Here is a 12,776-nt window from a genome sequence, read left to right as displayed (position 1 = left end):
AATTCACCACAAAAGCTCCGGGACTGCCGAAGAAGCTGCAATTTAGACACCCGAAAGTAAGTACTATAGTAGCATGTTCCGCACATCTCCTAGTGATTCAAGCGCTAGTTTCATCAATACCATTTAGCATGCTTGCTTATCAGTTAGATTGACCTCTATTTCTTGTAAAGTGGTTGTGGCAGGAACAAGGGAATGATTTATGTGGATACTACGTTTGCGAGTCTATCCGCCACACGACCTGTGAGCGGGGCTACTCTGACGAACAATATGAAGTGCGTAAGCAATAATATTCACAATTTTATTTTATTACCATCATTTGTGTCGAGTTTCATTTATTCATATATATATATGTATTGACCCCCTTCTTCAAATTAGATGTTTCGGATGCGGGATGAACTCCTAGCAGAAGATCGTATGCGAGCAATTCAAGAGGAATTGGCGGCATTCTTCCTTGACCACGTGATCGCTGAAAACGGAGAATACTATGTGGACCCTGTGTTCTTACAATTTAATTAGGAGATTATATTGTAAGAGATAATTATTGTATATATGTAGCCGGTAGTGTCAGATAGATATACGAGAACTTGTTGTTCGACCAATCTCTCGGAGAAGGAGAGGTGGTCGATATCACTTCTCTCTGTATGCATATGTTCATGACGATCTTCTGTTTCCTTCATTTGCTTACTAGCTAGCGTGTGTAGTCCTCTGCATACGTATATAGTACGTAGCGTCGACCAAGCACGGAGATAAGAGAGGACACTTCTCTCTATTAATTAGCTAGCTAACACAATATATGAAACACCTAAATTAACCCCCCAAACCCCCCCCCCCCTTCAAAAAAACAAAAACCCCAGCCCCTGAAATGCTGATGCGTGGATGCCTATTGGTCCCGGTTGATGACACCAACCGGGACAAAAGGCCTTGCCTATTGGTCCCGGTTGGTGGCACCAACCGGGACCAAAGGCCCCCCTGCCTGGGCTGGCAGCAGCGGCCACGTGGAGGACCTTCTGTTCCGGTTCGTGTAAGAACCGGGACTAAAGGGTTAGGGCTTTAGTAACGACCCTTTAGTCCCGGTTCGAAAACCGGGACAAAAGACCCTTACCAACCGGGGTAAAAGCCCCTTTTTCTACTAGTGTACCTTAATAGGCAGGAGCTTCCTGGCGATCAAAATGAAGGTCGGTGCATAGTTCGGCGCTCTAAAGCCTTTAAAGTGCATGAGGGTGAACTATACAAAAGAAGTACAAAAGAAGCTCATAAAGCCCCCCACTTTGTCACCAGTTTACGGGAAAAGAACATGCCCGGACTAGTCGGCGGATTGATATAGGACGGGGTCGGATGACAAAACAAGTTCGAACCGGTTCGAGGGTCTGGCGTTGGAGATGCCCTTATGTATCATTCGGGAGTGTTTTCTTTGTCTCGGGGAAATGAAAAGCATTGATTAGACTCTACAGGCAAGACATAAAGCTAGCACAATTGGACTGAATATGCAAGACATAAAGCTAGTACAGGGGCACATGGCACAGGGCAACGGGACGTAAAGCAAGTTATGGACACTCTGCTTTTCCTATTTTTCGCGGGAGGATGGCATGTGCTAGTACATTTATCCCTGTGGACTCTTACACCCACGAGCGTGCGCACCACATACACTGCTCATCCTGTTTACTACTGTATTTGGATGCACACAGAATGGATCCAGCCCACGGTTTCTATTGCTAGTAGGCTCATCACATGTGACAGTTTCTTCTTCCCGGCCGTTTGCCAGACCAACATCCGTGGATTAAAAGAGGTTGACGATTGCTGGTTCGCCAAGACACTTGGTCTGCTGGTTTCCTCATAAACGCATGGAGATGGCAAGAGCTTTCCATCCGATCATCCCAGCATTAACAGGTATGGAGTACGAGTATGAGCATGCGTTACGTTTGCTTCGTCTACTACTTTGTCTGATTAGTATCGATCGTATTAATGGGTGTCCTCGTGTCTGCAATCCGAGTCGGATTTTTTCTGCATTAGATAGAGTTTCACGCCATTGCAGCTAGCTAGGTAGCAACATGAGCAGTGAAGTGAACTGCAGCTTGAGGATGGATGCCCAACCTCGCCGGCCAGCAGGTCCAGGTAGCACGGCAGCACGCGCAGTGGCGTAGGAAGTATAGGAAGTTGCAGGCACCCTAGCTGGTTGAGGGTGGAATTAAGCATTTGGCAGTCCATTTTACACTTTGACATCCGCTCTCAAGCAACCCGGTTCAGCCCACCCGCAGCCACAAACACACCGTTATTTCTCTCCCCACACCATTGGAAGACATATCACCGCCACCACCAGTAGTTGCATTCCATTGCAAGCTCAACCTATGTCCTTGCTCCTTACCGCGGAGGAACCGCTACCGTGCGCGTCTTTAATCTTTGCTTAAAATTTTACAGTTCTGACGGCTATATTAAAGTTACAAATTTCACATGTGCATACTTGTATCCGTCCTCTAAATGCATGATTTCTTTTAGTTTTTTTCTTTCGAAACTTATGCCCCGTATTTTTCCTCCCTATAAGGCTATAGGGTTCCAATGTACCTAAGACTAGATGTGCCTTTTTTTTTCTTCTTTCTCCGTATTCAGTCTGATGAGCATTTGCTATCCTCCTTGGACCATGTCACGCGATTGGATTCAAAACTGGAGCAGGGCATGCTAGTGCACACATCGGTGGTGGCATGGCGATCGAGTTGACTTGCATGATATGGGTGTGGAAATCATCCCCCGTGCAAGTCATGCCATGCCGGATGATATGTCACAAATAATATAGCTGTTTCCCAATATACATTTCATTTTCCTCTAGTCTAGTAGCAAGTAGCAACACTCTGCTTCGAATAACAGAGTTGCGTCTTTTTTGCAGGAGGAATACGAGGAGGCGTGCCACCCAACATGTCTCCGATGGCAACGATCCAGAGGATATGGATGATGATGACCATGACGATGATGATGTTACTGCTACTTGCAGCAGCAAGCTCGCAGTTAGCAGGTGGCGAGCAAGCGCCGCCCATGACGATCAGCCCACGCTGCCTCGCTGAGTGCGGGAACCTTAAAATCCCCTACCCCTTCGGAACAGGACCTGGCTGTTTCCTCGGAGGATTCGAGGTCATCTGCAACCACACGTTCTTTCCTCCTCGCCTCTTTCTGGTGCATTCCTTGGATGACCACACTTATGCACAAGAGGTTTTCACTAGCGGGACCTACTCAACGGACGACATCGAGCATACAAGCAACATGAGCGAGTGGGATACTATGCGGATGGAGATCATGGACATCTCGGTCTCCCGAGCTGAGTTGCGGCTGTACGCCGCAGTGAGCTCCGACTGCGGAATAAGACCACCTTACCATTCCTTCACCCATGTAACAACACGTCTCCACCCTGAAGGGCCTTTTCTCATCTCGGCGATCCGAAATGTTCTCATCGGTGTCGGCTTGAACGTCGAGGTTCAGTTGTCTACGTCAATGCGTGGTTCCTACGGAGGCTTAATAACTGGGTGCATTTCCCAACCCAATAGTACTATTGCAGCCAAAGAAGGCCCTTGCAGTGGGCTAGGCTGCTGTGAGGCCGCCTTCCCCGAAGGATTATGGCAAGCGACGGTGGTGGCCGATAGAAAGAGAACTGACTGGTATACGTCGGAGAACGTAATCTGCTCCTTCGGCATGCTGGTGGAGAAGGGATGGTACAACTACTCCTCTGAGGATGTCTACGGGGATGAATACTGCCTCTCCAAGAAATACCCCAAGGGCGTCCCTCAAGTCCTGTCCTTCGCCGTCGGCAATCTTTCGTGCCCACGGCAAGGTCAGCGGCCACCCCAAGGCTATGCCTGTCTCAGCGGCAACAGCTCATGTGTCGATGCATCAAATAGGACCGGCTATGTCTGCAAGTGTTTGAAGCACTACGATGGCAACCCTTACATCCGTGGTGCTGGTGGATGCCAAGGTTTGTCAAACGTGACAATATATAGCATGCTTCTTATAATTCATAAGCATCTGCTTGCTGCTGTTAGCTAATTTGACTGATGGCACTGCAGACATCGACGAGTGTCAACTCCGAGAACATTATTCTAAACTGCGAAAAAAGTATCCCTGCTCCATTGGCGGGATCTGCAAGAACAAGATAGGAGGTTACGACTGTCCATGTAAGCCCGGGATGAAAGGCGACGGCAGGACAGGAACCTGCACTGAGAAATTCCCGGTGCCAGCTAAGATGGCTGTAGGTAAGCTGGCATACATCGGAGTTAAATTGATCTCTGCTCTCATGTTTGCATTCCATATGGAAGGCAAATTTGTGCATATTTATACTCCTATTTCTTTATTTATTTTTGATTCCTCTCAACTTTGGCACAAGTTGTAGTATCTGAACTCATGCCAGGTATGGTCAACATACTTGGTACCAAGGGGTGTTTATTTACTCTATAAAGGGAACTACAAATAATATATAGCAATGCTAGGTGTATACATGTAGAACACAAGCAGCTGGCACAAAAAAAGGTTAAAATAATTTTTATAACACTTCTGCTTTGATAGACCCCCCCAAACACAAGGATGGCTCAGAGTAGTCCATACCTCTTCATAATAAAGGACATGATGGTCATATTTTGTTGTGTATGTTTTTTTTTTAGAATATCAATTCGATGTATACATGTTCAAAAAAATTCAATTCGATGTATACGTATAGGCCGTACACTTGTGCGCTGGGCCGTCCCATCCATCTCATCAAATCACAAAAAATTATGAGTGTGCCTAGATTCGAGACAGGAACTTCTGGTTCAAAAAACGACACCATAACCAACTTGCCACCATCAACTCACGTGATTACAGGTGTCTTTCTTATTTTTTTCTTCTAGCCGCTTTTCTTTTTCCAATTTTCTTCTTTCCTTCTTTCTTTTTTCTTGCTCTTTTTTTCTCGTTTTTAAAGGTTTTGTCCCAGATTTATTTTCCTTCTTTATTTCTTATTTTTCGTTTTCCTTTCTTTCTTTGTTCATTTTTTATTTTCCCTTTTCTCTTGCAATGTGCAAACTTTTTCCAATTTCGTTTTTTCTGAAAGAATGGACTTTTATCAAAATTTGCGAACATCTTTTTATTAAATTCATAAAAAATATTGATGAACGTTTTTTCAAAATGGATGATTGTTTTTCAAAATTGATGATCCATTTTCTCAAAATTGATGATTTTTTTTCAAAATGAATACATATTTTCAAAGTAGACATTTTTTTTTGCAAAATTGATGAACCTTTTTCAAAATTGATGAACTTTCTCAAATCCTTAAAAAAATCTACAAACGTGAAATTTTTCTCAATTCATGTTGCAAAAAATGCAAAATTTGTTGAAACCCAAACCACTTGATATGGTGTCTTAAATTGATCGTACAAGGACATGAAAAAAATGAGACCATTTAAGAGATGTTGAGAAACGGGCTACTCCCAAACGGACTCCGTCGAACATGGTATTTTTGGAAAATCTCAAGACTGACCCAATCTTTCGTAAGCAGGTAGGCGTGCCCATGGTAGTCATTTACGGCAGGTTTTGAATGATTTCCTACACCATATGCAAGTTGCGACACGTCCGGCCATTTATCGACCATTTTCTACAGAGAAAACTCCAGAAAATACAAAATTTGTCGAAAAGCAAAGCAACTTGGCATGCTGCCTGAACTTGGTCATACAAGCAACTCAAAAAAAAGGGTCATATCAAGGATGTCGAAAAACAACATGCTATGAGATGAAGCCTTGTATTTCAATGTTTGTACAATTTTTTAGAATGCGAATGTTATAATTTATGAACAAACTTTGAAAAGGCAAACTTTTTTTGAATTTTGGAAAAATGAAAAATGGAAAAGAAACAAAAACTATCAGTAAAAAAGAGAAAGAAATAGTGGAAAAAGTCTGTTTTGCTACAGTAAGCTGGTTGGTAAAGGATAGTTCTAGTAGCTTGCGTTTTTGTGGTTAGACATTTGAGCTTATCAGTTTGTGTACCTAGCGACGAGCGGTCGGCAGTGAGAGTTACAGGGTTTGATCCCTCGGATTGCCATTTCATTTTTAATGTATTATCCCTGCTTTCGCGTGCGATAATGGACGGGGCCAGTCGAGGCAGCGTACTGTGTGTGGCACCTTCTATATGACTCTACTTCCCGAACGGCGAACCCTATTTGCCGCCCGAGGGTGTCAAACCGTCACGGCTTTGTTGAAGCGAAGTGATCGACACGATACGGGTCGGCCCACTTTGAACGAGCAACCGGTTTTGGGAACCTTTTAGAAGGTTCCCTGAGCTCACTGTATTGAAGAGAAGTATTCACCGTATATTGGGAAAATATTCATTGTGTATAAAAAGTGTTCATCGTGTCTACAAAATTTATTCAGCGTGCATTTCAAAAATATTCAGCATATATTTTAAAGAAAGTTCAGTTCATATTTGAAAAAAACACACCGTATACTAAGAAAATGTTATGTGCGTATTTTAAATTCACTTTTTAGAAAATCGTTCGTATTTAAGAAAAGAATATTTGAATTTTTAATGATTTTGAAACATTGTTGGCATTTTCAAGAAATTTTGTTCGCACTATTTTGCAAAAGTATTGAAAAGGGAAAAAATCGGAGCTGCAGCTCTAAATAGTACTTAAAAGTTTAGCGCTGCTTTTAAGACGTAGTCAGTTCCTAGGCCGTCTGGGTATCATCGGTTCCTTGCTTGGCCAGGTTGTGAGTTCGATTTTCGTTGCAAGTGCTTTTATTTTTCGCAAAATTCCTGCCTGCATTCGCTCAGCTCTTGCGAATTGGGCTATCTTTAGCGAAAACTAGACTATTACATGCATTTATTAATACATATACGACAGACTACCGTATAATTTGTGAAATGTCTATACTGCCCTTTATACACTTTGTGAGGGGGGTCTACCGAAGCATTGCTCTTTTTATAAATATGGACGTGTAATTTGGGATTGAATAGACCACTTCTTTGTTTATGGCTTCACATGTGACTTGGGTAATACATCTTTTTTTATCAAATAATTTGGGTAATACATGAATTTGTCATGGCAGGATTGGTGTTTATTAAGTTAAAAACAATTTGTAAGCTACTAGTTTATTCAGGATATCTGGGATGAAATTATAAACAGTATACTGTTACTACTTTTATCAATAACTTGTTGATATCATATAAAATTAGACATTCCATTTATTGATGACTTGTCGGCAAGAAAGTTTATGCCTTTTCTATTCGGTAGGGTGGATCATGGAAAATTATCATTTCACATGCAGGCGTTGTAGGTGGTATTTCCATCATTGTTGTGCTTGTGCTATTTGCGTTTTACGTGAGTGAGAAGAAAAGGATGAGAGAATTCTTCATAAGAAATGGTGGTCCTATGCTGGAGAAAACAAACAACATAAAGATCTACAAGGAGGAGGAGTTGAGGCGAATTACAAAGAATTACAGCCATATTCTTGGAAGTGGTGCCTTTGGTGTGGTATACATGGGGTTTCTTGATGATAAACAGCGTATTGCGGTGAAGAAGTCCAAAAATACTGATAAAACACAGATAGACCAATTCACAAATGAGGTCATTATCCAATCAAGAGTCATCCACAAGAACATTGTGAGGCTCATGGGTTGCTGTCTGGAGGTTGATGTCCCTATTTTGGTTTATGAGTTTGTCGCCAATGGTAGCCTCGAAGACCTTCTCCATGATAAACACAGGGTTCCTCTCACAATTGATCAACGTTTGGCCATTGCTGCAGAATCTGCAGAAGGGCTCGCTTATATGCACGCTAAGACCTCTACCAATATCCAACATGGTGATGTTAAGCCTGCAAATATACTTTTGGATGATAATTTTATGCCAAAGATATCAGATTTTGGAATATCAAGGCTAATCGCCCGAGGTAATGATGAGCACAGTGAAGAGGTCATTGGTGACAACAATTATATGGACCCAGTCTATCGAGAAACTGGCCTGTTGACCAACAAAAGTGATGTTTATAGTTTTGGTCTTGTGCTCTACGAGCTCATTACTGGAACCAAGGCAATTGGTGGTGATAACTGCGGCTATACTATATATCATCTTGGGACTTACACAAAAGAGAACAGAGCAAATGTGACGTCTGGCATACATCTTGGAGAGGATGAGAACTTTGAGCTTCTCCAAAGTCAACTCAGAGAAGGTAAGGACATCGAGGTTCTCCAAAGTCTTGCTGAGATTGCCAGAGAGTGCTTGCACCGTAATGTGGATCAAAGGCCAGAGATGACGGATATAGCAGAACGTCTCCAGAATATCAGAAAGTGTTATGCCCGCAAGTCGCCATCTCCCTAGTTGGTAGGCGTATCAGCAGTCAGCACAATTCCTATTTGCGTCTGATCGCTTCTCCGTCCACATGAAGCTCATGCCCAGCAAATTTATATTTTAATTATATTTTCCGTCCTGTCAGTTGTTTCTAGGTTGTCTTCTGCATGATGCTCATGATGAACTATGCCTTTCTCATTTTCTTTGTAAGCTGTAACTCTGGCTTTTCTTTCCCTATTGTGTAACTATTGAGTAGGCGTATCAGCACTCCCCATTGTGCTGCCATACAGACCCCAACACACAGAAGACGTACCTCCTGCTCCAACCTATTGCAATCTTCTTCCACGTTTTCCCAATATTTTTCACCTTTTTTATATAACGGGTAAGAGCTTCAAATATCATAGGCGGCGTGCTGCTGGGTCCGCGTGCGATGTTCTATGCTGGCAGATTTTGTACCTAACTGAATGTGATGTTCCCAGGGCCGGTCATGACATTTCCGATGCCTGGGAAAAAATAATTGTTCGTCAACACATGCGAGCTTCTGATTTTAGGGAGCCAGCTACACTTTCGTGCCCACTCAATAGCACCGGAAATGTGCTATCTTAATGGCAAGGGTATTATCATCGGATCTGGATGCTGCTGTCTGCATCCGAAGAAATCAAGAACATTCGTCGTTGCCCGGTGTTTCCGTGTTTCTTTTTTGTTTGTGTTAGATGACCAAGCAGAGTGTGTTAGATAACCAGCAGGGTCACCAGTGGAATGTGGTCCAATTTTTTTAGTCGGAACTAGTAGAAAGCACAAACCAATAAGTACTAGTTAATCACCGACTGTTTGTACAGTCTAAACGGTAAACAGAGTGTGCCAAGAACATAGTATAGTTAACTAATGATTTCGGATTAACAAAATCACTTGATTACTATAATTTTATTTGGTAAGTCAATAAAGCATGCGGTAGTTGAGGCAGTTTTCAGGAAAAATGTGAAAGGAACAGAAATGGGAGAGGTGGGCCGAAATGGGGATGCGGAAGGCAGACGTAGGGTGTTTGAACAAAGGCAGACGTAGGAAAGCCAACATGCACGAGAGTAGAACTCATCTCTGCTCTCCTTTTTGTTTTCCATATGGAAGTTCAATGTGTACATATCTATACTCCTATTTGTTTATTTATTTATTTTGATTCCTCTCAACTTGGGTACAAGCTGTAGTTAGTATATCTGAACTCATGCAACTACATGGTCGATATACTTGGTACCAAGGGTTGTCTGCTCTCTATATAAGGAAATCTAGAGATCATAAACATGTTAAGTATATTATATCTCCTCTTCCTATCAGATCGGTCTTTTAGGATAGTTGGTTGATAGGAATATCTTAACAAAACAATGAGCAATGCTAGGAGGATATATTTAGAACACAAGCTGGCACGCAAGTTAAAATAATTTCTATAAACACTGAGGTGTATTTTGGGATTGAATGTAGACCTACACGCGAGTTTTTTTTTGGCGAGTGACCTACACGCGAGGTTAGGATGTACTACCTCCGTCCTGTTTTATTAGACCCCTTTGTGATTTGTGTCAAATTTTCACCAAAGATTTAACTAATAAAATGTTAATGCATGTCAACAAAAAATTATATCGTTGGATTCGTAGTTGGACATAGTTTTCAATTATATAATTTTTTATGACATGTAATTTTTGTTGACATGCAATAATATTTTGTTAGTTAAATCCACGGTCGAACTCTGGCACAAAATACAATGAGGACCAATAAACCAGCACTGAGGTAGTAGATAGGGTAGGAGTGACTCCCGTTGCGCCAGCAGCGGACCGGTGTGTGCTGATATCTTTAGCGTCTTCGGCATGGCAGGGTAACATGGATAAACAATGTCAGTCAAAATGATTATTTGATCATTTCGATGTGGACATCTAAACAATCAGTGCCCCACTAGTCTGTTTTGTTTTCTGTCGGAAAGAGCAGAATTATTTTGAGAGACGCATGGTGATAGATACTGTTTGAGATAAACATTTCCTGTTGGGAATGGATGGATACTGCCAATTATAGTAGTGTATCACACAAGCGTCCAAATATTGTCATTGTTTGCTACTTGAATCAGCCTGGTCCATAGAAATTTGCACCATAATAATTTGCTACTTTTTCCGTTCATGCACGTTTTTGCACTACTGTAGAGGTGAATGATCGTTCAGTAAAGAATTGCACAATCCCAGTACAACCCACTCACACTGGCTGAGCCTATATATAGTATGATAGCTAACGCGTCAGGCAAGCAAGCAAGCTACTTTTGTGCGTGTGCAAGTGAGATACACTACACACGATAAAAAGGAAATCATCTGTCAGATCGAGAAAGGAACACCAAAAGAGATGGTGCTAGAAGAGCACATGCCTCATCAATGGCAATGGCAGCTCCCAACAACCACCCTCTTTCCTGTGCTCCCTCTCCTGATCTCCATCTTCTTACTTGTAGGAGCAGCAAGGCGAAGGCGCAGGGGTACCACCTCCTTCCCATCCTCGGCAACCTGCACCAGATGGGCGATCTGCCGCACCGGAGCCTCCGGGAGCTAGCTCGACGGCACGGGCCGGTGATGATGCTGCGGCTGGGGACGGTGCCCACCTTGGTGGTGTCGTCGGCGGACGCGGCGCGGGACGTGCTCAAGACGCACGATGCCGACTGCTGCAGCCGGCCGGACACGCCGGGGCCCAGGCGGCTGTCGTACCAGCACAAGGACGTGGCCTTCAGCCCGTACAGTGAGTTCTGGCGAGAGCGACGCAAGCTCATGGTCATTGAGTTCCTTAGCAAGCGCCGCATCCGGGCCACTTGGCACGCCAGGGAGGCCGAGGTGGGCAAGCTGGTGAGCGGACTAGCTAGCACTAGCCAGCGTCGGGCGGAAGCCTGTGCGCCTGGAGGATCACGTCTTCGGGTACATGGACGGCATCGTCGGCACGGTGGCGTTCGGCAACATCTACGGCACGGAGCACTTGGCGCCGTACAGGGAGCACTTCCACCACGTGATCGACGAGGCCATGGCGGTGAGGTCCAGCTTCTCTGCCGAGGACTACTTCCCCAACGCCCTTGGCCGCCTCGTGGACCGCCTCACCGGCGTAGCCTCCCTCCGCGAGAGGGTCTTCAAGGAGTACGATGACTTCTTTGAGATGATGATCGAGCAGCACATGGACAAGCCCGACAATGGCTGTGCCTCTGGCCTCATTGACGTACTCATCGGCTTCATGAAGGAGGAGCACCACCAAGGCCCTTTCAGGTTCGATAGAGACGTCGTCAAGGCGCTACTAACGGTAGGCTGGCCGTAAACCTAAATTACATTATATCTTGCGGTCCTGTCTAAAAATCATGTAGGACATCCACTAAAAAAACTTATTGTAGAACAGAACACATTTATCGGTGCCGTCGACACCGGTGCAGTGACCATTATTTGGGCAATGGCGGAGTTGGTCCGGAACCCACACGTGCTGAACAAGGTGCAAGAGGAGATCAGGACCGTGGTAGGCAGCAACAGAGAGAGGGTACAGCGAGACCATGTGGGGAAGCTCAAGTACCTCAAGATGGTGGTCATGGAGACGCTATGTCTACACCCGGCGCTGCCCCTCCTTTTGCCGAGGGAGACCGGGCGACACATCACGGTCTCTGGCACGGTCTCTGGCTACGACGTGCCAGAAAAGACGAGGATCTTGGTGAACGCATGGGCCATCGGGAGGGAACCCGTCAACTGGGACAACCCTGAGGAGTTCATCCCGGAGAGATTCGAGGGCAAGGATGTGAACTTCAACCGGGCACAATTCGAATACCTGCCCTTCGGCGCCGGGCGTAGAATGTGCCCCGGGATCGATATGGGGGTGGCTATCACAGAGTTCACGCGGGCCAACTTGCTCTACTACTTTGATTTGGAGCTCCCGGAGGGGCTGAAGAGCGAGGATATGTGCATGGAAGAGGCTGGAGGACTCACCATCCATAAGAAGACGCCGCTCTTGGTTGTGCGGACCAGATATCATACAAGTGGTAGCATGCGCTAGCTGGCCATGATTGATTACTTCATATCATCTAAGCCAATCTTGTCCGGTTCTTCGCTTTCTTAGTTTCTTTAAGGGGGTGCATGCAACTAGGCTCTTGGGTTTCTCATGCACCTGGCCTACGATGCCAAAACATATGTGTCACATTATGCATACTATCAGGTCTTTTTTTCCGTAAAGGAGGGTATCCCCTGGCCTCTGCATCAACAAATATTAACTCTTTAACTTTTGAGTGGTCATATTACTATTCACATTTTTACGGCCCTTTCAAAAGTTTGTAGCAGGTTATCTTATAGTGGGAGTATCTTCGGCCTGCATTTATATTCAGTTAGTTAAAACTTCATCTTTCAGAATGATCATATACCACCGAAAGTCAGCTGGGTACGGCACCAATAGTGGGCAAGAATAATCAGGACGTCGAGAATCAGAGAAGAGCCTGACCACATTTGGCAGG

General features: G+C 44.3%; 1 protein-coding gene and 1 pseudogene across 1 annotated transcript; both read left to right on the top strand.

Moving 5' to 3' along the window:
- Window positions 1-1,613: 1,613 nt before the first annotated feature.
- On the top strand, window positions 1,614-8,643 carry LOC109785462 (wall-associated receptor kinase 1). Its single transcript, XM_020344066.4, has 4 exons — window positions 1,614-1,887; window positions 2,879-3,955; window positions 4,047-4,232; window positions 7,269-8,643. Exons 1-4 carry the CDS (start codon window positions 1,842-1,844, stop codon window positions 8,315-8,317), a joined length of 2,358 nt encoding a protein of 785 aa, XP_020199655.1. The 5' UTR covers window positions 1,614-1,841; the 3' UTR covers window positions 8,318-8,643.
- A 1,776-nt stretch (window positions 8,644-10,419) lies between these two features.
- Window positions 10,420-12,561, top strand: LOC109785463 (4-hydroxyphenylacetaldehyde oxime monooxygenase-like; annotated as a pseudogene).
- The last annotated feature ends 215 nt before the right edge of the window (window positions 12,562-12,776 follow it).

Source organism: Aegilops tauschii, chromosome 7 (genome assembly GCF_002575655.3).
Source record: "Aegilops tauschii subsp. strangulata cultivar AL8/78 chromosome 7, Aet v6.0, whole genome shotgun sequence".
Lineage (NCBI taxonomy): Eukaryota > Viridiplantae > Streptophyta > Magnoliopsida > Poales > Poaceae > Aegilops > Aegilops tauschii.
Note: the sequence above shows the minus strand (reverse complement) of the source record. Positions and strands in the feature narration are given on the sequence as shown.